This window comes from Haliotis rufescens, unplaced genomic scaffold (genome assembly GCF_023055435.1).
Source record: "Haliotis rufescens isolate VD_foot unplaced genomic scaffold, xgHalRufe1.0.p SCAF_11, whole genome shotgun sequence".
Classification (NCBI taxonomy): Eukaryota; Metazoa; Mollusca; class Gastropoda; order Lepetellida; family Haliotidae; genus Haliotis; species Haliotis rufescens.
This window is the reverse complement of record NW_025963791.1, coordinates 10210794-10238157: the sequence shown is the minus strand read 5'-3', so window position 1 is coordinate 10238157 and position 27364 is coordinate 10210794. Positions and strand designations below refer to the sequence as shown.

At 40.4% G+C, this 27364-nt stretch overlaps 1 protein-coding gene across 6 annotated transcripts in view; it reads left to right on the top strand.

Annotated features, from left to right (window-relative positions):
- The first annotated feature begins 1498 nt into the window (after window positions 1-1498).
- The window catches only part of LOC124146358 (aquaporin-8-like), a 36407-nt gene continuing 10541 nt past the window's right edge, over window positions 1499-27364 (top strand). For 5 of the 6 annotated variants that reach the window (XM_048392203.1, XM_048392202.1, XM_048392201.1 and 2 more), the window contains exon 1: window positions 1499-1843. In XM_048392203.1, the coding sequence (XP_048248160.1) occupies window positions 1602-1843 (242 nt within the window). In that variant the 5' untranslated portion in view covers window positions 1499-1601. Of the gene's footprint in view, window positions 1844-10492; window positions 10876-27364 lie in introns of those variants that run through there. The other variant, XM_048392204.1, reaches the window with a different exon arrangement.

The following is a 27364-nucleotide window of genomic DNA, read 5'->3' as shown; positions in this document are numbered from 1 at the left end:
GCAGGATTATGTGAAGTCAGATGTAGCAGAATTATGTGAAGTCAGATGTAGCAGAATTATGTGAAGTCAGATGTAGCAGAATTATGTGAAATCGTGTGTAAATAAGTATGTGAAGTCAGATGTAGCAGAATTATGTGAAATCGTGTGTAAAGAATTATGTGAAGTCGGGTGTAGCAGAATTATGTGAAGTCGAGTGAAGCAGAATGGTGGGAGAACAGTTTCACATTATGTTCAGTGACAGCGCAATTTGTACAAATGCCAGAAATAGGAGGGTTTAATAAATATTCTTCAAAAACCATTTCGTTATCAAGTAGTTAATTCGTATATACCCACCAAATTAAATTATACACGTTCAGATGAGAGAATTTAGGCTTTAGCTCATTAGAAACGCAGATATGTCCTGTTTAGCAATAAACATCTTACTCGCTTATATTTAATCACGTATTGAGTATTTTAACGCCTTAACAGAGATGCATAATCATCATGAAAGTTTCGTTCTTAATCTAAAGTTTTGTATATCAACAATCGAAAGTTAATTTCATTTGGGCGGAGGTAGGTCACGTGGGAGTTTTGTTCTTCCAGCCTTTTGGGATCGCTCACTGGCTTCCTTTGACAACTGATCAAAATTGGTTCTTTTGCCCAAATAACTCATCCCTTCTCATTCAGCCGATATATCTTTCGGCACAATTTCATCGATATATAAGGGGAATTAAGGAATCACACAGTTATAATTCAAAATTGTAATAACTTCGAAGTCACAAAAAAATTACAATTTATATATAATTCCATCTATCTGGACGTATAAGTGTGGGGGGAGTACAGAAAATAATTATTTCAATACCACCCGTCTACATGAAAAGACTCACGACCAATATAACAGTGAGTGGGGTGAGGTGAGGTGAAATAGGGTTTAACGTCGCGTCCAAGATTATTGCACTCATATAGCGACGTGCATGCACGGATTTGTGCTCGCAATCACCGGATCGTCTGGTCCACACTTGATTATTTACAGGCCGTCGGACCCCTGAAGATCCGGGGTAGAATAGGTCTTCAGCAACCCATGCTTGTCGTAATAGGCGACTATGCTTGTCTTAAGAGGCGACTAACGGGATCAGGTGGTCAAGCTCGCTGACTTGGTTAATGCATGTCATCGTATTCCAATTGCGTGGATCGATACTCATGATGTCCATCACTGGATAGTCTGGTCCCCCTCCCCTCCCCTCCGCTCCCCTACCCCCACCCACCTTGGTCCGCCAGCAAAAAGGAACCGTGCATATTGTTACAATATAAAAAAAACATACCGCCTCGCTGTCCTATGTATTTCAACAAACGAGAAATGTCTTTTAAAAAAAATGTCAAGATGAAGGACATGAAAGAAATTCATCGCTTGCTCACTCATAGATCATGATAATACCGAACATACAGTATCTGTCCAGATCAACGTTCTTGCTTTGCATAAAAAAACTATCACGTGACCTGACCACGTGCTGATTGTTTAGGCTGTAGAGTGACATTGGTTCGTGTATATCACTCGCTACTAGCCGTAAACTGTGACAGTCGAGCACATCTGTTCTAGGCGGGACATCAAATTTCACAGCATCATGACGAAAGAAAGCGATGCCCTTATCAACAGAGGAGATGATAGTCCATCGAAACCTTTCCAGAAAATATTGCAACCTTGCATGGCCGAATTCTTAGGGATGTGTCTGTTTGTGTTCGTGGGGTGCTTGACGGTGCAAGATCCCCTCGGAATAGCGAAAACTTCCCCCCCATCGGCCCCGGCGGTAGCGGTTGGACACGGGTTTGCCATAGCGTTCTTTATTGTGGCGTTTGGCAACATCAGGTAAATAATAAGATCTCTGTGTTATGGGGTTTTAAGCGCTTAGGAAACATTCGTAGTTTATTCTCTAATCACAAGAACAACTGTGAAACATCTCACTTAGTTATAAAAGATGACTTTATCATCTTAAACACAGGCGATCATCTAGATATTTACAATGTCAGTGTGACGCCACACCCCTCGTAACAGCGCGAATAATTGCGATAAACAAGGCCGTCACTCAGTAAAGGTATGATCCGACGATAAATTAATATTATTGTAATTATGTTTTACATTGATGCATATTTGATTCGAAAGCGCTGCTATGTTTGTTTTGTTTGTGCAAAGTTATTTCACGTTTTATTTATCGATATTTGCGTATACAGTAAAATGTGTTTATTATGAACACGCTTATAACGAACTGACGGATATAACGAACTTAATTTTTGGTCCCGGCCATTTGCTGTATAGATGTTGAATATATGCTTATAATGAACTACGGTTGAAACGAACTAAAATTTGTGGTCCGTTTGAGTTCGTTTATAACCTTAGTTTACTGTACTTACAATGCCCATGAACGGTTGTTTTTTCTTAATCTACTATCACACTTGACAGCGTGTGTTATAATTTCTCATTGAAAAACAGTACATGAACTTGAAAAGGATTTATCAGCTGTTGGTTGTGTTGCAAAGGAATGAACTTGACGAAAACATGCCCTGATCATTGAACGGTTTCTTCCTTGATTTTAATCAGGAAAGTTGAGATAGATAATATAATTCGCAGCCGATTAGCATTTGAATGTTGATGAGTGAGTGAGTTGGGTTTAAGGCCGCTTTTAACAGTATTCCAGTTATATCACGGCGTGTCAGCTTAATGAGGGAGGAAAGCCCGAAGTGATGCAGGTCTCAGACGTTTACCACTTCGGTGAAACCCACGAGCACTGGTATGGTGCTGACAAACCTAGAAACATAATCGGGGTGAAAGGGGATTCGAACCCACAATCATAGGTTTCCGGCGTGCTTAAGGGACACAACTCTGCACAGCGAATCGCGGCGCCTTAGACGACTGGGCCACCCGCATTGTCAAGTGTACCGTCATCTCCGGTCTAGTAGGGTACATTTTTAAGATCCATACCACAAAAGCTTAGCTTCGGAAGTGACGTCACAAAGCCGATCTCACTGAATGATGCAATTTGAATGATTGGCAATGTTTGGCGTTATGGCATTCGAAACCTAGGAAAACTCTAAGATCTAAAATTCGATCCCATGACCAATACATGCAGCACATCTGATTGCGCCACGTTGGACCTTTGCCCCTTTTGACCACCTTTGCCCCATCAAATAAGGGCGACAGGTGAAGTTATTACCTTGTATTAATCAAAACATACGAATGTACGTGTTATCATTATAGGGTCACTAGAAAAGCGTGGTGCTCAGGCTTTTTGATTTGGGTGATTGCATATCATCGTTCTCCGTTGTTCATAATATCAATCCGAATGTTGATGAAAATATATGGAAGCCTGTTTAGATCAGTAACCTGTAAATCATATGTTTAATGCAACACTGCAATATAACAGCTGTATGGCTGTAAATTATTGACTCACTACCAGGACTGCACGTTTTAAGCACCCTCTTTATTTAGTCCATGGTCTGAAAAACGGAAAAATAAAACGCTTCAAATCCCATCGGATTAAAACAAATAATTTTTTTTATTGATCTCCCACAATGGATATCTTAACATATATTGTAGCATGCTTCTATATGGCCAATATGTACCAGTATTGCACCTTAAGCACTGTTAGAAATTTCCACATTTACAAGACACATTGGGCCCTTCATGCAGGGGATATTCTGGGTACTCAATTTAAAGGCATATGAAAAACACGCGCTGCGATATTGGTTTTTGGTTACATTTTAGACGTCGTCTATGCTTGTCGTAAGAGGCGACTAACAGGATCGGTTGGTCAGGCTCGCTGACTTGGTTGATGCATGTCATCGATCCAAATTGCGTGGATCGCCGTCATATGGCTGGAATATTGCTGAGTGTGGCGTTAAATAACAAACCAACCAACCAAATTTTTAGACAAGTGTCATTTTTATATTTATCATGTTCTTGAATCATAATCCTTTAGTTGGAAAGAAAATCATGTCTTACGTTTAAGTGTTGCTCTCCTTCCATTTGTGAGTATTGTTTCATTACACATGGGATATCCATTCTTCCTATCCTGTTTTTGTCCTTTAAGCCCTGGGCTAAAATTTGGATAAACTGTTACTGAACTGAAAGAGGCAAACCATTGTTTGATTTTTAGGGCAGCGATCAACGCTGTCGGATATGGTGACTTGCAGTCTGCCAAGTCACCAAATCGGAATACCTGACCATTTTGTTACGTTAAAAGACAAACATAAGATGCTAATGCCCATTTCAGGTGTATCTCGAAGCAGCCAATCAGCATCAAGTCTTCTAATGTCGCAGTACCAATGAGTGAACCATTCAGACAAGCATATCTGATTTCTCAAAAAAAGAACTAAAATATTAAGTTCAGAAAGTTGAAAGTATAAGCAACACCATTATACTTTTGTGGATATTTCACACATTGTCGTCTCTGTTTCTGAGCCTTTATCAAATCTAAAACAAAAAGGGAGTTCCATTGGGGGAATATTTGGGTTCTTTGTGGGTTTTCATTTGTACATATCAAAAGTTCTGAACGAAAGTTGTAAACAATTAGGGCAGTTATCTACCTGCCGTTTTTCACTTGTCATTGTCCTACGCTCCTATAGAAATCAAGTACTGTGCACCTACTGTATTACCGAGATTATCTCTGAGTCAGCAGTTTTGAATACCCAAAGAAAACTATCAATACCCGATGTGAATGATAACTTGTGAGGATATGCCGAATGGCTCCAAACATGTTCTGGAGCCCTGTAAGCATAATTAAACATTTCAAATATACTACTCAAGGGAAGTTAAGGAATACCCAATTTTTTCATATGACTAAGTCATATATACACTTTTCATAGTTAACCTGTCGCCATGTTCTTGAACTCTTTTTGAGTAGTATACATGTAAAGTCTGCGTCTTGAGATCAATTAAGGGTATAGCCATCATAATTATGATCAGACATACTAGATTTGAATTGTTGAAGGGGAGATTGGGTAACCTAGTGGTTAAGGCGTTTGCTCGTCACACCGAAGAACTGGTTCGATTCTCGACATGGGTACAATGTAAGAAGCCCATTTCTGGTGTCCTCCACCGTGATATTGCTTTAATATTGCTAAAAGCAGCGTAAAAATATACTCACTAACTCACTCACTGAATTGTTGAAATAAGCTAAGAGAATTCTTACAATCATTGAACAAGAGACACATGACAGACATCAAAAGATTTATTGTTTTATAAAAGGGTACATTCCGTACATAATATGTTGGCAGGAGGGGCAGTTGCTACTTAGAAATCAAGGGATGATTAACTGTTAATGAATTCCATAATTTCATAATGTCTATGTATCTCTTCCAACATCGTGGGAGCGTAAGACTCCATGTCGCTTGTTTTGTGTGATGTTTTAAGGCAGTCATGATTGTGTCATCAATAGGGACACGTGGGATGATTCCGGGGTAGAATAGGTCTTCGGCAGCCCATGCTTGCCGTAAAAGGTGACGATGTTTGTCGTAAGAGGCGACTAACGGGATCGGGTGGTCAGGCTCGCTGACTTGGTTGATGCATGTCATCGATCCCAATTGCGTGGATCGATGCTCATGATATTAATCACTTGATTGTCTGGTCCAGACGCGATTATTTAAAGACCGCCGTCATATACCTGGGATATTGCTGAGTGCGCCACCCACGCCCATATTGCACGAACCTTCGGTTGCTCCAGTGTTGATGCAACGTTACAGACAGACAGGGCGGACCGCTGACAGGCCAAGAATAGTCAGACCCAGGGTGACCACGCCCCATGATGACCGGTACTTGCGTACCTTGCACCTCCGAAATCGCTTCCTGACAGTGACGTCATCGGCGACAAATGCCTTAGGTCACAGGGTTAGTCGACAGACAGTGGCCAGGAGACTCAGGGTTCATGGAATCAGGGCTTTTAGACAATATATAGGACAGCTATTGACAGCGCAACATCGTTTGAGATGGGCCCGGACTGTACGACGTTGGCAACGACGTGACTGGCAGAGGGTTGTCTTCACTGACAAGTCGATTCTGTATGTTTAGGGCTGGTGGAAGACATAAACATACAGAATCGACTTGTCGGTGAGAACGTGTTTACCGCCGAAGGGGTGAGCGAACGGCGGCGTGTTGCGTGCAGGAGGTCGTACCATATGGTGGAGGGAGTGTCACGGTGTGGGGAGGGATCTGTGGGCAGGAGAGGACATCGCTGGTCATCGTTGACGGAAACTTGACAGCTCAGCGTTATATGGATAACATTCTTCGTCCAGTTGTCCTACCATTTCTCCAACAGCAGCCACGTGGTGTCATTTATCAGCATGACAACGCTAGAGCCCATACAGCCAGAATTGTCACTAACTTCCTCGCAGCCAACAACGTCAACGTCCTGCCGTGGCCTGCACGCTCACCCGACATGTCCCCCATAGAACACCTCTGGGACTTGATGGATCGTCGTGTTGGACAACGACCACACTCTCCAGCCAACCGGCAAGAACTGATCTTGGCCCTCCAAGAAGAATGGCGTCAAATCCCACGTGACCTCATCAGACGACTGACTTTGTCTGTACGTCGAAGAGTTTTTGCGTGTATTGAGGCATTTGGTGGTCACACACGCTACTAATGACTTGTTATTGAAGGTGAGCGATTGTTTATGTACTCTGCCTATTGTCCATGATTCTGAAAGCTCGAGTTTTGTACCACACCCAACTTTGGGGGGCTCTGACGTCGTTCTCGGTCGCGGTATGATTGTCATTTTCAGTGTTGATTATGTTGATATATTGATCTTTTCAATACACTTTACTTCATGCATGTATGTTTTGTTGTTTTTGAGCAAGAGTGATTTCAAACTCTGGTAAAATTTCTCTTGGACGTCAGTTTATTATGGACTATAATCTGTTGGAGATAAGTATGATGTGACAGGTATATATGTCGATTGGGGGATTATTCATTAGGAAGGGAATCACAATGATATTTAAAAGAAATGCGTTGGTTTATTTCGACTTCCAATCATTTGGAGAAGAAATCAAGTAATACAAATAAACCTATGAATAAAAATTGTGGCGCGGGTAGGTCACGTGGGAATTTTGGTCTTCCAGCCTTTTGGGATCGCTCACTAGCTTCCTTTGACAACTGAACGAAATTGGTTCTTTAGCCTAAATAACTCATCCCTTCTCATTCAGCCGATATATCTTTCGGCACAATTTCATCGATATATAAGGGGAATTTAGGAATCACACAGGTATACTTCAAAATTGTAATAACTTCGAAGTAATAAAAAAATTACAATTTATATATATTTCAATCTATCTGGACGTAAAAGTGTGAGAGTACAGAATATTTCAATATCACCCGTCTACATGAAAAGACTCACGACCAATATAACAGTGAGTGGGGTGAGGTGAGGTGAAATAGGGTTTAACGTCGCGTCCAAGATTATTGCACTTATATAGCGACGTGTGTGTGTGTGTGTGTGTGTGCGCGCGCGCGCGCGCGTGGTGAGCTCGTGCGATGCTGGTCACGTGATAGGTTTGTTATGCAAAGCAAGAACGTTGATCTGGACTGGATGTAAGGTATTATCATGATGTGTCAGTGATAAAGCGATGAATTTCTTTCCTGTCCTTCATCTTGACATAATTTTGAAAGACATTTCTCGTTTGTTGAAATACATAGGACAACGAGGCGGTATGTTTTCTTTATATTGTAACAATGCTTTGTTCGTTTTCACTGGCGGATCAGGAGGGGTAGGCTGGGGGAGTGAAGGGGAGGGGCGTGCACATCCCGACTTTTTTCCGAACACCTTACAAATGAACACACACGCACTTATGTTTTTTGAAAACATTATTTATGCTCATGAGATTTATTGATGCTTATTTGGAAATGTGTGCGTGTGTGTGTGTGTGTGTGTGGCTAATTGTACTAGTCCGGACTGAAGCCGATTTATAGTGCTAGCCCTACTGAGATACCATGCCGCAGTTTAACATGAATACCCAAGTCAGATATAATAAACTGACACAGAGCCGACCAGTCCTTGTTTTAGCCACTTAATGCCGAGTGTCAGACAGGGTAACAACAAGTACCGTCTTTTAACGTCTTTGGGTATGACGCGGCCGGGGATCGAACCCCGGACCTTCCTCTCTCCGGACGGACGCTCTACCACTAGACCACGGAGGCGGTCACAACCTTGAGTGAATGAATGTTGTTTAAAGGCCGCAGTCAACATTAATGAAGGAGTATCACGGCGGCATGTAAGTAATCGTGTCAGACAAACCAGTGGTTGATAGCATGAACAAACCCCATGCCGTCGGGGTACGATGACCCGCAATCAATCACATCACGAACATGCCCTCACGATCTATTCTAAACCTCGTTCACGGGAATTCACGGGGCTTCATGTGGATCCCAAGCAACCTATGCTGGGCCCCGTTCCACAAAGCGATCGTAGCGTAGCGCTAAGGTGATCGTAACTAACATGCTTAGACATGCACTTACGACAGTCGCAGCGCTACGATCTCTTTGTTGTGGAGTGGGGCCTTGTCATGGCGTGTCATGACTGTCATGATCTTAGCATTAAGGAGGGGGTGGGGGTGGGGGTGGGGGGGGGGGGGGGGGGTATATTTTCTCTCAGTCACCGGATTGTCTGGTCCACTTGATTAATTACAGGCCGTCGGACCCTTGAAGATCCGGGCTGGAATAGGTCTTCAGCAACCCATGCTTTTCGTAAGAGGCGACTAACGGGATCGGGTGGTCAGGCTCGCTGACTTGGCTGCGTCGTGTCCCAACTGCGTGGATCGATGCTCATGATGTCAATCACTGGATTGTCTGGTCCAGACTCGATTATTTACAGACCGCCGTCATATAGCTAGAATACTGCTGAGTGGGGCGTTAAACAACAAACAAACAAATACAGGCCGTCGTCAATAATAGCTGGAATATGGCTGAGTACGGCGTTTAACAACCCATTGGCGTAGCTACAATGTAGCACAAGCACTTAAACTTATTTCAGTCGCGTGTTGTAGTTACATGAATTGTGGCTAAATTACAGGTCGACCCGGCTATCACAGTGAAAACGATGGTTGATAAGTGAGTGAGTGAGTGAGTATGGTTTTACGCCGCTTTTAGCAATATTCCAGCAATATCACGGCGGGGGACACCAGAAATGGGCTTCACACATTGTACCCATGTCGGGAATCGAACCCGGGTCTTCGGCGTGACGAGCGAACGCTTTAACCACTAGGCTACCCGACCGCCCCGGTGGTTGATAAGCTGCTTCGACATTGTTGTGTTTGCTTTGTTGCATTAGATCTTGGAGATATCTAGCATTGTTCAAATTGATGAAACTGTTCTACACTAACAATGTTGTTTGTTTGTTTGTTTGTTTGTTTGTTGTTTAACGCCGCACTCAGCAGTATTCCAGCTATATGACGGCGGTCTGTAAATAATCAGGTCTGGACCAGACAATCCAGTGATTGACTTCATGAGCATCGTGTTATGTCAAGAATATGGTAAGGGTATAATCGTGATATCTCTGTTTCAGATATCTTGTACGGGTCTGTTTGTGTTTAGGCTGTTTGATAAGAATTATAAGAGTTTCAGAAAAATATGTACATTTTTGCTAACATCTTAATTCCCCCTAACTACGCCCCTGAAAACAAACAAACACAAACGATCTTTTTGAGTTACATCTTGTCACAAGCGAGAGTGAAGGATACCTATAATAATCCCAACAACACGGGACACTTATAAAGAACAAGGCTTTGTAATTGTTTGATCGGCATACTAGAAGTTGGTGAGTAAGTAAGAAAACGTACAACTTTAGCGATAACAACATCTGTTTTATTGCATGTAGCGACGTTCGATGTAGATTCTTACACCGGTATCAAGCTAGTGTCTACATCGAAACGTCGCTTATATATATAATGTGTGTGCGTGCGTGCGTGCGTGCGTGCGTGCGCGCGCGCGCACAATAAACCAGAAGTTGTTATCCATAAATAAACGTGTACGTTTTCTTCTAACGCCCCTATTTATGGAATGTTATCCGAAAGAGGAGGATGCAGTATGTTTCCTTGATATCCAAGCTGACGCCGACTGATGATATTTGAATACCATGACCATTTAGTCTACATCAGCTTTCCCAGCACTTTTCCAAATAAGCATCAATAAATCCCATGAGCATAAATAATGTTTTGAAAAAACATAAGTGCGTGTGTGTTCATTTGTAAGGTGTTCGGAAAAAGTCGTGATGCGCACACCCCTCCCCTCCCCTCCGCTCCCCCAGCCTACCCCCCTTGATCCGCCAGTGAAAACGAACAAAGGATTGTTACAATATAAAGAAAACATACCGCCTCGTTGTCCTATGTATTTCAACAAACGAGAAATGTCTTTCAAAATTATGTCAAGATGAAGGGCAGGAAAGAAATTCATCGCTTTATCACTGATACATCTTGATAATACCTTACATCCAGTCCAGATCAACGTTTTTGCTTTGCATAACAAACCTATCACGTGACCTACATCGCGCGAGCTCACCACGTGCTGATTGTTTAGGCTGTAGAGTGACATTGGTTCGTGTATATCACTCGCTACTAGTCGTGAACTGTGACAGTCGAACACATCTGTTCCAGACGGGACATCAAATTTCACAGCATCATGTCGAAAGAAAACGATTCCCTTATCAACAGAGGAGATGATACTCCATCCAGACCTTTTCAGAAAATATTGCAACCTTGCATGGCCGAATTCTTAGGGGTGTGTCTGTTTGTGTTCGTGGGGTGCATGGCGGTCCAAGATCCCCTCGGAATAGGGAAGAGCCCCCCATCGGCCCCGGCGGTAGCAATTGGACACGGGTTTGCCATAGCGTTGCTTGTCGTGGCGTTTGGCAACATCAGGTAAATAATAAGATCTCTGTGTTATGGGGTTTTGGACGCTTAGGAAACATTCGTTGTTTATTCTCTAATCACAAGAACGACTGTGAAACATCTCACTTAGTTATAAAAGACGACTTTATCATCTTAAACAGGCCATCATCTGGATATTTACAATGTCAGTGTGACGCCACACCCCTGGTAACAGCGAGAATAATTGCGATAAACAAGGCCGTCACTCAGTAAACGTATGATCCGACGATAGATTAATATTATTGTAATTATGTTTTACATTGATGCATATTTGTTTCAAAAGCATTTTTTTTTTTTTGTGCAAAGTCATTTCACTTTTTATTTATCGATATTTGCGTATTCAGTAGAATACGTTTATAACGAACACGCATATTACGAACTTAATTTTTGGTCCCGGCCATTTTCTGTAAAGATGTTGTATATATGCTTATAACGAACTACGGTTATAACGATATAAAATTACGGATCCATTTGAGTTTGTTATAACCTTAGATTACTGTAAATACAATGTCCACAAACATGTATCTTTTTCTCAATCTACTATCATACTTGACAGTATGTGTTATTATTTCCCATTGAAAAACAGTACATGAAATTGAAAGGGATATATCCAGGACTGCACGTTTTTAAGCACCCTCTTTATTTAGCCCTTGGTTTGAAAAACAGAATAATAAAATGCTTCTAATCCCATCGGATTAAAATAAAAAATTGATTTATATCCCACACTGGATATCTCAATCATGTATTGTAGCATGCTTCTATATGGCCAATGTGTACCAGTATTGCACCTTAAGCCCTGGTAGAGATTTCTACGTTTTCAAGACACATTGGGCCCTTCATGCAGGGGATATTCTGGGTACTCATTGTGACATTGTAAAGGCGTATGAAAAACACGCGCTGCGATATTGGTTTGTTGTTACTTTTTAGACGTCGTCTATGCTTGTCGTAAGAGGCGACTAACAGGATCGGGTGGTCAGGCTCGCTGACTTGGTTGATGCATGTCATCGATCCCAATTATGTGAATCGATGCTCATGATATTAATCACTGATCATTTACAGACTGCCGTCATATAGCTTGAATATTGATGAGTGCGGCGTTAAACAACAAACCACCCAACCAAATTTTTAGACAGGTGTCATTTCAATATTTATCATGTTCTTGAATCATAACCCTTTAGTTGGAAAGAAAATCATGTTTTACGTTTAAGTATTGCTCTCCTTCCATTTGTGAGTATTGTTTCATTACACATGGGATATCCATTCTTCCTAACCTGTTTTTGTCCTTTAAGCCCTGGGCTTAAATTTGGATAAACTGTTACTGAACTGAAAGAGGCAAACCATTGTTTGATTTTTAGGGCAGCGATCAACGCTGTCGGATATGGTGACTTGCAGTCTGCCAAGTCACCATATTGGAATACCATTTTGTTACGTTAAAAGACAAGCATAAGATGCTAATGCCCATTTCAGGTGTACCTCGAAGCAGCCAATCAGCATCAAGTCTTCTAATGTCGCAGTACCAATGAGTGAACCATTCAGACAAGCATATCTGATTTCTAAAAAAAAAGAACTGAAATATTAAGTTCAGAAAGTTGAAAGTATAAGCAACACCATTATACTATTGTGGATATTTCATTCATTGTCGTCTCTGTTTCTAAGGCTTTATGAAATCTAAAACAAAAAGGGAGTTCCATTGGGGGAATATTTGGGTTCTTTGTGGGTTTTCATTTGTACATATCAAAATTTCTGAACGAAAGTTGTAAAAATTAGGGCAGTTATCTACCTGTCGTTTTTCACTTGTCATTGTCCTACGCTCCTATAGAAATCAAATACTGTGCACCTATTGTATTACCAAGATTATATCCGAGTCAGCAGTTTTGAATACCCAAAGAAAACTCAATACCCGATGTGAATGATAACTTGTGAGGATATGCTGAATGGCTCCAAACATTATCTGGAGCCCTGTAAGCATAATCAAACATTAAAATATAGTACTCAAGGGAAGTTAAGGAATACCCAATATTTTCATAGTTAACCTGTCGCCATGTTCTTAAACTCCTGTTGACTAGAATACATGTATAGTCTGCGTCTTGAGATCAATTTAGGGTATAGCCTTCATAATTATGATCAGAAATACTAGATTTGAATTGTTGAAGGGGAGATCGGGTAGCCTAGTGGTTAAGGTGTTTGCTCGTCAAGCCATAGAAACCGGGTTCAATTCCCAACATGGGTACAATGTAAGAAGCCCATTTCTGGTGTCCCCTGCAGTGATATTGCTGGAATATTGCTAAAAGCGGCGTTAAAAAAACCAAACCATACTCACTCACTCACTAAATTGTTGAAAAAAGCTAAGAGAATTCTTACAATCATTGAATCAATGACACATGGCAGACATCAAAAGATTTATTGTTTTATAAAAGAGCACATTCCATACATAATATGTTTATCAGGAGGGGCAGTTGCTACTTAGAAATCAAGGGATGATTAACTGTTAATGAATTCCATAATTTCATAATGTCTGTTTATCTCTTCCAATATCGTTGGTGCGTAAGACTCCATGTCGCTTGTTTTGTGTGATGTTTTAAGCCAGTCATGATTGCGTCATGAATAGGGACATGTGGGATGATGACCGGTATATAATGGACTATTATCTATTGGAGATAAGTACTATCACTTATGTGATAAGTATATATGTCAATTCGGGGATTATTCATGAAGAAGGAGTCACAATGATATTTAAAATACATGCGTTGGTTTATTTTGACTTCCAATAATTTGGAGAAGAAATCAAGTAATACAAACAAACCTATGAATGAAAATTCAGTTTGAGGGTGAACTTGCATCATGGCCTGGACTCATTTTCAGTTATAGCCAATAGTGTCATGAAAACTACATATATCTCCAGAACAATTATGTATACATTACATATGTTAACGATCCTTAGGGTTAGTCCTGTTTGGGATAGGGTTGCCCCAACTCTATCTTGAATGAATAGTGGTGAGCCTATTCTGAAGCAGCTCCTTCCAGTGAAGGTCTGTAGGTTGTAGTTAGTGGCGTGAGTGAGACTAGGACATTGTCTGTGTGTCGTTTGGTCATTACTGTCGGATTGATTCACAAATTTGAGCTGCCAGACAAACAAAGTAGTGTTTAAACGTCCTGAATCAGAATGACTGGGACAGTCAATTGACCTGAGCCTACTCCCTCTTTAATGCTCGGTGAGGTCCAGAGGCAATGCCTCTGTTTGTTCAGATATGACCTCTGACACTGTCAGGTATCTGTAATAGAGTGCGCACACTGCCTGTCGATATCCTCGAATTGATTATGACACAAGCTCGTGACTGCATCAGCAGGGACCATATAATAGTACTACTACTAGTACTACTACTAATAATAATAACAATAATAATAACCATCATTTAGATAATAACATAAACATCATCACAATGATGATGATGATGATGATGATGATTTGCAAAAATATATAATAATTTTTGTGTTAATGGTATGTCACTTCATATAAATAGACTCAACACAAGACTGCATATTGCATAATATATTTCATCATGGTCTCTAGATTTGTGTACGTTTAAATAACATTGTCAGAACTCTATGATATGAGCAATAAGTTTCATCAGGGCACAGTCCATGAACAGTGTTATATGGTATTGATTCTAGATACAGCTATTTAAATGTTTCAGGTTTTTTTTAACAATTCAATTGCCATCATTACTGATTGAATAGATTCTGTAATGAAGTATATCTCCGTGATAATGCTGGACCTAATATAGATGTGAGTACAATAACGAATCCTCCATATTAAGTCATGTGCAATTGCTATGTTAGAATTGTAGTGCACACCAAGGTTTTCAGGACATATGCTTTTATCGAGATTGACCGCCTCCGTGGCATAGTGGGTAGAGGTCTGCCTGGAGATTTATTTTGCTCAAATTTAATATGAACGAGCTCAACCCCACTTTGGACGCCAGTGTCGTGGCCATAACATTTCCAAGTCCCATAGTGGGATTCAAACCATGGACCTTCTCATCCGAGGTTGGACACCCTGTCCACATGACCAAAGAGGTTAACCCCATCAGAAGTTGACAAGGTCAGGATGTCATCTATGGGATGACTCCATGCTTTGCTACATACTCCCCGTGAACAGAAGGTGCGTCCTGTGCCTCATAGTAGAGACTTATTTTGCTCCAATTTGATTTGTTTGTTTGTTGTTTAATGCTGCACTCAGCAATATTCCAGCTATATGACAGCGGTTTGTAAATAATCAAGTCTGGACCAGACAATCCAGTGATTGACATCATGAGCATCAACCCATGCCATTGGAATACGATGACATCCATCAATCAAGTCAGGGAGTCTGACCAACCGATCCCCTTAGTTGCCTCTTACGACAAGCATAGTCGCCTCTTACAGCAAGAATGGGTTGCTGACGACCTATTCTACCCCGGATCATCACTGGTCTCCAAATTGATATGAATTTGCTCAGCCCTGTGTTGGGCGCCAACCGTGACAAGCTAAGAATGTCAGCTGTATGATGACTCCACGCGCTGCTACACAATTATAAAATAAAACTATTCTCCTGTAAACTGCTGCCATCATGTAGCTGCAGTATAACAGTGGTTGTCAGACAACAAAGGAATAAGTCCTGTAAACTGCAAGCTGTGCCATCTCCATCTGATACAAACATATTTTTTTATCTCCCTATAATTTTCCTATTTCAAAAGATGCTGAAAGGCATATCTCTATACAGAACTTCATCAAGCTATACAAGTTTCTATGGGAGAGATGATATGCCTCAGCAGCTGCCGTGAATTTTAGAGCAGACTGTCTGTTTATTGTGTTAACTGCAGTTTGACAACCACAATGGTTGTGTAACCATTCACATAACTGTTATGCAACCTCTTGTGAGACTTGCATAAGAGACATTTCTTGCCCTCCCTGTGTTTAAACTGAACAATCCTGTAGTGTTTTCCAAGCGTTCTTAGGAGATGTGTGTCATGTGTCTTCATTATTAGGTGTCGCTTTGAGGCCGCAAAATACTTGTTTGTCACCCCCATACCCATGCTGAACAGAAGACTTGTGCCTCTTCTGACTTACCTCTGTGGCTGAAACAACAAACAACACTCCACTCCATTCCATTCCATTCCATTCCATTCCATTCCATTCCATTCCACTCCACTCCACTCCACTCCACTCCACTCCACTCCACTGAAAACATGTCTACAAAATGTTAGTTATCTGTTGATTACCATCTTCCCGAGGCAAGTGAGTTAACTGACTATAAAAGTCCAGTTTCCACCCTTGCTAAACTAGGCTGGTATTATGGAGTTACATTTTGGCTGGACTAACAAGTCTATGCATAGTCCAATCAAAATCGCGCACCGAAATCGAAATCCGGTTCGTAAAGTGTCATGCAGATTTTGGTTGACTGCAGGATTTGCAAAGCATGTGCACCACAAACTCGTTTTCAACAGATATTTTCTAAATCGTTTCATGCTTTAAATCAAGGTGCTCACGTGATTTGATGCACTTCGCGATGTAAGACTCATTCTATCACAATATAGATCTTGATTATCAATCAGATCGTCTTGACTGGGCACCACCGTTTTGTTTGAAGCAAATGCAAGTGATACGAGAGGTTGAATCTGATTGGTCAATAGGAGAGGCATAGAAAGGACATAACCCGTAATAGCCACTGGTGGCGCTACGATCAAGCCCAGGAATTCCAGCCTAGTTGGGCAAGGGTGGAAACTGGACTTTTAAAGTCAGTTAACTTTCTTGCCTCGGGAAGATGGTTGATTACAAGCAAATGTAATTTCTGTCGCATAATAGGGCACTATTCACAGTCTCACTGAGCAGGTTTGCAGCCCCGAGGTTGTGTTTTTGCCATCTTCTTGGTGTGACACCAAACTGTAATATTGCTGTATATCATTGTATAACCTATGGGTGAAACGATACACCGATATTCCGATGCATCACGATACTTGACCCACAGTACGATATACGAAAAACGTGGGCCCATTTATCAATACTCCACGATACGGAAGGCAAATCTCAAGTACAACTTTTCCTCGCTATTGTGCATTTCAATAAACCGCTAACTTGGTTATAGCGCGCGGTAACTCATGGCTCCCCAAAATGTACTTACAATTTTAATAAGCTCAGGTTTTACACTGACAGATGTTTTTCTCCATCTCAAAAAACATCATCAGCTGATCACCGCAAGCACATAACACCAGAAATACCAGTCAGCAAAACCGAATTGAAGTACGCAATTTAATACCATCATTATGCTATCTTGTTATTAAAACATGTTCATTGTATATCTGGACATGTGTTTGTAATATATTTTATTAATTTATTCCCAATTTCATTTAATATTGTTTTCATTAAGTTAGGTGAAATCATGTTTGTAGAGATACAGCAACCGCGGTCAGATTACCGCTTTTGACGCATTGAAACAAACTTTAGTTGCTAAAGAATGGATACATATATTAAAAATGACATACTTTGACTTGTTAAAAGTCATATTTGTGGCAATTTGGTTAATATATTTCAACATAACATTTTTCGCAATCGAAATACCTGTCGCGGGGAAGTCCCTACGGTGACTGGTCAAATTGTTCCATACGTAAAAATATCCTGCAATAGCAATCACCAGTACCAAAATGCTACGCTTGTGGTTTTTATAATTATAAATACATATAGAGTAAAAGTTGCAACTAAAGTAACACAATATTGGAATATATTATTCCTGATAAATCAATAATTTCAGATACAATTTCTTCGACCATTGCATACAAATTCTTTGAAGTTGTATCACTGGTGAAGTACATTAATTATTTTCTGGTGTTTGAACTTTGAATTGTTTTGAAGAAAAGTTAGAGAAAGTTCCACTTTGAAGCTTAACAACTTCAGTAGTCTTGTTATTATCAATAATGTTGACTGTTCCAAAATCATGAAAGGTTAAGTCTTGACATGCTTTAAGTCTTGTTTTTGTTTCATTGTGTATCAAGATACGTATCGTATCGTGACCTTCCTGTATCGTTGCAGCCCTAAGCTATACTCAGTCTCAATCCCCTCACCGAGTGTTTGAAGAAACTTCAAAGGGTGAACTTTGGTAAGGAGCCTGACTGGTCCACTAGTTTTGATAGAAATGAGGAAATATTAGACATAGGTATGGTTGTTATCAGATGTTTTATAATCAATATTTGACTTTAACCTTTTTTTCAAGTATCCTAGGTGTGGAGGTAAAATTGTCCAAAAGAAAGAATTTTTCTTATATTTGAACATTAGCCAGAATACAGGTGGAATGAATACCAGAAGTTAGTGACAAACATGTTCTGTAGCCATTTATTTTAGCTATTTTTATATACTCGATCATGCCTTTAGTGCAAAACACACGAATGATAAAAGGAACGTCTTTCCGTGACAGTGACAGTCTCGGTGGATGACCTCGAACAGCAGGATAACTGACCTGGCTACAAGTTGGAGCAACCTAGTGAACCTGACAGGTGTGCTCGTTACCTGGATTTTTTCCTGTCTGTCACACCTGTCATTGTTACAGTGGCCCTACGTGTTGTCAAGAGGGAACCAAGTGGATGCACCTTCACCTTGAATGTAATTGAGAGCATCAGGCTTGTTACTGTCTCCAGCTATATCTGCAGATGACAGTTAGTTCAGCCTTGTCATCTTGTGTTAGCTGATACCTGAGTTATCACATGAGTAGGGAGATATGAGATGATGGCCTCTGGGATGACACTGCTTTTATTGTTCAGTTTACGGATCTGATCAATCAGAGAGAAAAGCCTCAAACAGAGAAGAATAAAACAAAATTGAATTCAATTTTTGTTGGGGCGGTGGGGTAGCCTTGTGGTTAAAGCCCTCGCTCGCCAAAGACCTAGGTTCGATTCCCCACATGGGTACAATGTGTGAAGCCCATTTCTGGTGTCCCCTGCCTTGAAATTGAGTATTGCTAAAAGCCGCATACTCAAACTCACTCACTCACTCACTCACTCACTCACTCACTCACTCACTCACGCACTCATTTTTCATTGATTGACAACTATCTTTGAAGGATTATAAAAAGTGAAAACACAAGTACTTGAATCATGCAAAATTGAAAACTATAAACTTCATGTACAATAATTGATAATACATAAAATGTTTGTAGTCTAAAGGGGTCCTAGCCTTCATAAATAGCTTTTACTACATAATTATATGAAACATAAGCGTAGCACTTTGTTACAGTTGATTGCTGTTACAGGATATTTTTTACGTATGGAACAGTTTGACCAGTGTCCATAGGGACATGTATTTTAACTAATAATAGTCAAATTGCCACAAATATGTTAACCAAGAAAATGCATTAAACATGGACTAAATGGCATTATGGATACCGCTGGGTTAGTTGGATAGTGGCTGAGTTAGTTCAAGGAATATTTTATCTTCAATGAAACTTAATATTTTTATGTTCATGCTAGCAGACTCACAGGTTTATGGCACAGCCTGCAGTGTGCAATATGTTGCTGAGGTGTTGCAGTATCGTTGCTGAGGTGTTGCAGTATCGGTGACAGATGCCTAGCTGTCAATCAAGCTTGTTAAATTAATTACTTGTCAAACCCAGCTGGCGTCCTACTGAAGTTTCCAATTATGCTGACTTCACCAGCTATCTTTTTGCTTTGACTGGTTGTCAAGTACCATGCTACCAACATATGCCATTATGAGAACAAATGTTACATTGCAAGTAACACATGTACTCCAAATGTTAAAGATATCCTTGTATAACTTTAAACCTTTTTAAAAGGTATTCAAGATTTCATATTGATAAATTTTAACAGTGACACATATTAACAAGAATTTCAAGTGCTGGAGTGATTTCCTGGATATGTTCCTCCTTGTTCAACTGTATAACAGTGTTGCAGAGATCCTCTGTACCAGAGTCAGATATGTACTAAGTGTACCACAGTCAGATATGTACTAAGTGTACCAGAGTCAGACATGTACTAAGTGTACCAGAATCAGATATGTACTAAGTGCACCAGGGTCAGACATGTACTAAGTGTACCAGAGTCAGACATGTACTAAGTGTACCAGAGTCAGATATGTCCTAAGTGTACCAGAGTCAGATATGTACTAAGTGCACCAGAGTCAGATATGTCCTAAGTGTACCAGAGTCAGAAATGTACTAAGTGTACCAGAGTCAGACATGTACTAAGTGTACCAGAGTCAGATATGTACTAAGTGTACCAGAGTCAGATATGTACTAAGTGTACCATAGTCAGATATGTACTAAGTGCACCAGAGTCAGACATGTACTAAGTGTACCAGAGTCAGACATGTACTAAGTGTACCAGAGTCAGATATGTACTAAGTGTACCAGAGTCAGATATGTACTAAGTGTACCATAGTCAGATATGTACTAAGTGCACCAGAGTCAGACATGTACTAAGTGTACCAGAGTCAGATATGTACTAAGTGTACCAGACTCAGATATGTCCTAAGTGTACCAGAGTCAGATATGTACTAAGTGTACCAGAGTCAGATATGTACTAAGTGTACCATAGTCAGATATGTACTAAGTGCACCAGAGTCAGACATGTACTAAGTGTACCAGAGTCAGATATGTACTAAGTGCACCAGAGTCAGACATGTACTAAGTGTACCAGAGTCAGACATGTACTAAGTGTACCAGAGTCAGATATGTACTAAGTGTACCAGAGACAGACATGTACTAAGTGTACCAGAGTCAGATATGTACTAAGTGCACGAGAGTCAGACATGTACCAAGTGTACCAGAGTCAGACATGTACTAAGTGTACCAGAGTCAGACATGTACTAAGTGTACCAGAGTCAGACATGTAGTAAGTGTACCAGAGTCAGATATGTACTAAGTGCACCAGTCAGACGTGTACTAAGTGTACCAGAGTCAGACATGTACTAAGTGTACCAGAGTCAGATATGTACTAAGTGTACCAGAGTCAGACATGTACTAAGTGTACCAGAGTCAGATATGTACTAAGTGCACCAGAGTCAGATATGTACCAGAGTCAGATATGTCCTAAGTGTACCAGAGTCAGATATGTACTAAGTGCACCAGAGTCAGATATGTACTAAGTGTACCAGAGTCAGATATGTACTAAGTGTACCATAGTCAGATATGTACTAAGTGTACCAGAGTCAGATATGTACTAAGTGCACCAGAGTCGGATATTTACCAGAGTCAGATATGTCCTAAGTGTACCAGAGTCAGATATGTACTAAGTGCACCAGAGTCAGATATGTACCAGAGTCAGATATGTACTAAGTGTACCAGAGTCAGATATGTACTAAGTGTACCAGAGTCAGATATGTCCTAAGTGTACCAGAGTCAGATATGTACTAAGTGCATCAGAGTCAGATATGTACTAAGTGTACCATAGTCAGATATGTCCTAAGTGTACCAGAGTCAGATATGTACTAAGTGCACCAGAGTCAGATATGTACTAAGTGTACCAGAGTCAGATATGTACTAAGTGTACCAGAGTCAGATATGTACAAAGTGCACCAGAGTCAGACATGTACTAAGTGTACCAGAGTCAGACATGTCCTAAGTGTACCAGAGTCAGATATGTACTAAGTGCACCAGAGTCAGATATGTACTAAGTGCACCAGAGTCAGATATGTCCTAAGTGTACCAGAGTCAGATATGTACTAAGTGTACCAGAGTCAGATATGTACTAAGTGTACCAGAGTCAGATATGTACTAAGTGCACCAGAGTAAGACATGTACTAAGTGTACCAGAGTCAGACATGTACTAAGTGTACCAGAGTCAGATATGTACTAAGTGTACCAGAGTCAGATATGTACTAAGTGTACCATAGTCAGATATGTACTAAGTGTACCAGAGTCAGACATGTACTAAGTGTACTAGAGTCAGATATGTACTAAGTGTACCAGACTCAGATATGTCCTAAGTGTACCAGAGTCAGATATGTACTAAGTGTACCAGAGTCAGATATGTACTAAGTGTACCATAGTCAGATATGTACTAAGTGCACCAGAGTCAGACATGTACTAAGTATACCAGAGTCAGATATGTACTAAGTGCACCAGAGTCAGACATGTACTAAGTGTACCAGAGTCAGACATGTACTAAGTGTACCAGAGTCAGATATGTACTAAGTGTACCAGAGACAGACATGTACTAAGTGTACCAGAGTCAGATATGTACTAAGTGCACGAGAGTCAGACATGTACTTAGTGTACCAGAGTCAGACATGTACTAAGTGTACCAGAGTCAGACATGTACTAAGTGTACCAGAGTCAGACATGTAGTAAGTGTACCAGATTTAGATATGTACTAAGTGCACCAGTCAGACGTGTACTAAGTGTACCAGAGTCAGACATGTACTAAGTGTACCAGAGTCAGATATGTACTAAGTGTACCAGAGTCAGACATGTACTAAGTGTACCAGAGTCAGATATGTACTAAGTGCACCAGAGTCAGATATGTACCAGAGTCAGATATGTCCTAAGTGTACCAGAGTCAGATATGTACTAAGTGCACCAGAGTCAGATATGTACTAAGTGTACCAGAGTCAGATATGTACTAAGTGTACCATAGTCAGATATGTACTAAGTGTACCAGAGTCAGATATGTACTAAGTGCACCAGAGTCGGATATGTACCAGAGTCAGATATGTCCTAAGTGTACCAGAGTCAGATATGTACTAAGTGCACCAGAGTCAGATATGTACCAGAGTCAGATATGTACTAAGTGTACCAGAGTCAGATATGTTTTAAGTGTACCAGAGTCAGATATGTACTAAGTGCATCAGAGTCAGATATGTACTAAGTGTACCATAGTCAGATATGTACTAAGTGTACCAGAGTCAGATATGTACTAAGTGCACCAGAGTCAGATATGTACCAGAGTCAGATATGTCCTAAGTGTACCAGAGTCAGATATGTACTAAGTGCACCAGAGTCAGATATGTACTAAGTGTACCAGAGTCAGATATGTACTAAGTGTACCATAGTCAGATATGTACTAAGTGTACCAGAGTCAGATATGTACTAAGTGCACCAGAGTCGGATATGTACCAGAGTCAGATATGTCCTAAGTGTACCAGAGTCAGATATGTACTAAGTGCACCAGAGTCAGATATGTACCAGAGTCAGATATGTACTAAGTGTACCAGAGTCAGATATGTTTTAAGTGTACCAGAGTCAGATATGTACTAAGTGCATCAGAGTCAGATATGTACTAAGTGTACCATAGTCAGATATGTACTAAGTGTACCAGAGTCAGATATGTACTAAGTGCACCAGAGTCAGATATGTACCAGAGTCAGATATGTCCTAAGTGTACCAGAGTCAGATATGTACTAAGTGCACCAGAGTCAGATATGTACTAAGTGTACCAGAGTCAGATATGTACTAAATGTACCAGAGTCAGATATGTCCTAAGTGTACCAGAGTCAGATATGTACTAAGTGTACCAGAGTCAGATATGTACTAAGTGTACCAGAGTCAGACATGTACTAAGTGTACCAGAGTCAGATATGTACTAAGTGTACCAGAGTCAGATATGTACTAAGTGTACCATAGTCAGATATGTACTAAGTGCACCAGAGTCAGACATGTACTAAGTGAACCAGAGTCAGACATGTACTAAGTGTACTAAGTCAGACATGTACTAAGTGTACTAGAGTCAGACATGTACTAAGTGTACCAGAGTCAGATATGTACTAAGTGTACCAGAGTCAGATATGTACTAAGTGTACCATAGTCAGATATGTACTAAGTGTACCAGAGTCAGACATGTACTAAGTGTACTAGAGTCAGATATGTACTAAGTGTACCAGACTCAGATATGTCCTAAGTGTACCAGAGTCAGATATGTACTAAGTGTACCAGAGTCAGATATGTACTAAGTGTACCATAGTCAGATATGTACTAAGTGCACCAGAGTCAGACATGTACTAAGTATACCAGAGTCAGATATGTACTAAGTGCACCAGAGTCAGACATGTACTAAGTGTACCAGAGTCAGACATGTACTAAGTGTACCAGAGTCAGATATGTACTAAGTGTACCAGAGACAGACATGTACTAAGTGTACCAGAGTCAGATATGTACTAAGTGCACGAGAGTCAGACATGTACTTAGTGTACCAGAGTCAGACATGTACTAAGTGTACCAGAGTCAGACATGTACTAAGTGTACCAGAGTCAGACATGTAGTAAGTGTACCAGATTTAGATATGTACTAAGTGCACCAGTCAGACGTGTACTAAGTGTACCAGAGTCAGACATGTACTAAGTGTACCAGAGTCAGATATGTACTAAGTGTACCAGAGTCAGACATGTACTAAGTGTACCAGAGTCAGATATGTACTAAGTGCACCAGAGTCAGATATGTACCAGAGTCAGATATGTCCTAAGTGTACCAGAGTCAGATATGTACTAAGTGCACCAGAGTCAGATATGTACTAAGTGTACCAGAGTCAGATATGTACTAAGTGTACCATAGTCAGATATGTACTAAGTGTACCAGAGTCAGATATGTACTAAGTGCACCAGAGTCGGATATGTACCAGAGTCAGATATGTCCTAAGTGTACCAGAGTCAGATATGTACTAAGTGCACCAGAGTCAGATATGTACCAGAGTCAGATATGTACTAAGTGTACCAGAGTCAGATATGTTTTAAGTGTACCAGAGTCAGATATGTACTAAGTGCATCAGAGTCAGATATGTACTAAGTGTACCATAGTCAGATATGTACTAAGTGTACCAGAGTCAGATATGTACTAAGTGCACCAGAGTCAGATATGTACCAGAGTCAGATATGTCCTAAGTGTACCAGAGTCAGATATGTACTAAGTGCACCAGAGTCAGATATGTACTAAGTGTACCAGAGTCAGATATGTACTAAGTGTACCATAGTCAGATATGTACTAAGTGTACCAGAGTCAGATATGTACTAAGTGCACCAGAGTCGGATATGTACCAGAGTCAGATATGTCCTAAGTGTACCAGAGTCAGATATGTACTAAGTGCACCAGAGTCAGATATGTACCAGAGTCAGATATGTACTAAGTGTACCAGAGTCAGATATGTTTTAAGTGTACCAGAGTCAGATATGTACTAAGTGCATCAGAGTCAGATATGTACTAAGTGTACCATAGTCAGATATGTACTAAGTGTACCAGAGTCAGATATGTACTAAGTGCACCAGAGTCAGATATGTACCAGAGTCAGATATGTCCTAAGTGTACCAGAGTCAGATATGTACTAAGTGCACCAGAGTCAGATATGTACTAAGTGTACCAGAGTCAGATATGTACTAAATGTACCAGAGTCAGATATGTCCTAAGTGTACCAGAGTCAGATATGTACTAAGTGTACCAGAGTCAGATATGTACTAAGTGTACCAGAGTCAGACATGTACTAAGTGTACCAGAGTCAGATATGTACTAAGTGTACCAGAGTCAGATATGTACTAAGTGTACCATAGTCAGATATGTACTAAGTGCACCAGAGTCAGACATGTACTAAGTGAACCAGAGTCAGACATGTACTAAGTGTACTAAGTCAGACATGTACTAAGTGTACTAGAGTCAGACATGTACTAAGTGTACCAGAGTCAGATATGTACTAAGTGTACCAGAGTCAGACATGTACTAAGTGTACCAGGGTTAGATATGTCCTAGTTAAGTGCACCAGAGTCAGATATGTACTAAGTGCACCAGAGTAAGAAATGTCCTAAGTGTACCAGAGTCAGATATGTCCTAAGTGTACCAGAGTCTTATATGCCCTAAGGAAGTGTACCAGGGTCAAATGTGCCCAAATTAATTGTTCCTTTGTCAAAAGACGGATGTGTATTAGTTCCCGTTATTGTTTCTGAGATGGGTGCCAAGTGTCTCACATTTCTCAATATCATACATACACGCTCAGTGCAGCCAACATCAGATACATGATGTCAGAGATAGCAGCTTGGCATGATACACCCCATGTTATCAGTTGGTGGTGAGTGAGTGACCGAGTGGGATACCTTGCGTTTTTTCAACTGTGGTGATATGAAAGAATTAGATGTTCTTTTAATTGGTTTAGTGAGTGATTGAGTTGGGTTTAACACCGCTTTTAACAGTATTCCAGTTATATTGCGGCGTGTCAGCTTAATGTGGGAGGAAAGCCCCAAGTGATGCAGGTCTCAGACGTTTACCACTTCGGTGAAACCCACGAGCACGAGTATGGTGCTGACAAACCTAGAAACATAATCGGGGCGAACAGGGATTCAAACCCACAATCATAGGTTTCTGGCGTGCCCAAGGGATGCAACTCTGCACAGCGAATCGCGGCGCCTTAGACGACTGGGCCACCCGTGGCGCCTTAAACTGGTTTAAGTAGTATGTTTTTAATATGTGTCTACACCTTGAGGAAATAGTATTTACTTCTTGACTATTTCTGACTTTTTTTTATGAACATTGTGTGATTAAATGCTTTCATCAATGACATACAAACTTAAAATTGTCCATGGGCTTTTGTAATATCTAATAATATATATATTGTGGCACACAATTGAGTTGATATGTGTAGTTTCCTAAATAATCTTTCCAAATGGTAGGGACAATTAAAGGCAATATGTTGAAAACTTTTATGTTTGGGGTATTGATTCTAAATTATGGAAGTCAAGCTTAAGATTTAAGTGACAGTTTATTTCAATCCCCATTTATAGCGGGGATGTATCAGCTACTGCTCCTGTACAGTCAGGCCACACCTGGAACACCTGGAACACCTGGAACACCTGGAACACACCTGAACAATGGTGATGGACATCAGCAGTCATGTTGGTGGCCATATGCGTGGCCTGGTGAACTTTATCATGTCTACAAGGGTCAACCATTGATTATCTGGTGGGGTCTGGGACTGTTTTGAAATATATCATCTGTTCCAGAAACAAATGGTCTCCCTATTTGACCAAAAAGCAACTTGTTTTTGGATATGCTAGATGTTCTGAAAGTAATGTGTGTTTTTTTTATTTTTCATTTGTTTTGCGTTCTTTTACAGAAAAAAACTGATTTTGATTTTGAAGCAGCAACCCAAAAATATCCCGTCTCTTACAAATATCCCAGAAAATACTTTACAAATTATTCTTCAAAATAGTTATGCCTTTTCATTTTTGGTGACGTAAATTTTGTGTTGCACTCTCGATATTTCAACCGATAAACATCTTTGAAAATAACCCTTTCATAACATTTTGTCAATTTTCTTTCTAATTGTATTTGGATTAAAGACCTAAGTTTTGGAAGAACTAACCTGAAGACTCACTGATTAATATAGACAGGCCTGACCAGGTGTACTATGTGTCAATATGTTGCTGATTGCATGACAGCCTACCCATACAGCAAGGTTATAGGTAGGTTTGTTGTTTAATGCCGCACTCAGCAATATTCCAGCTATATGATGACGGTCTGTAAATA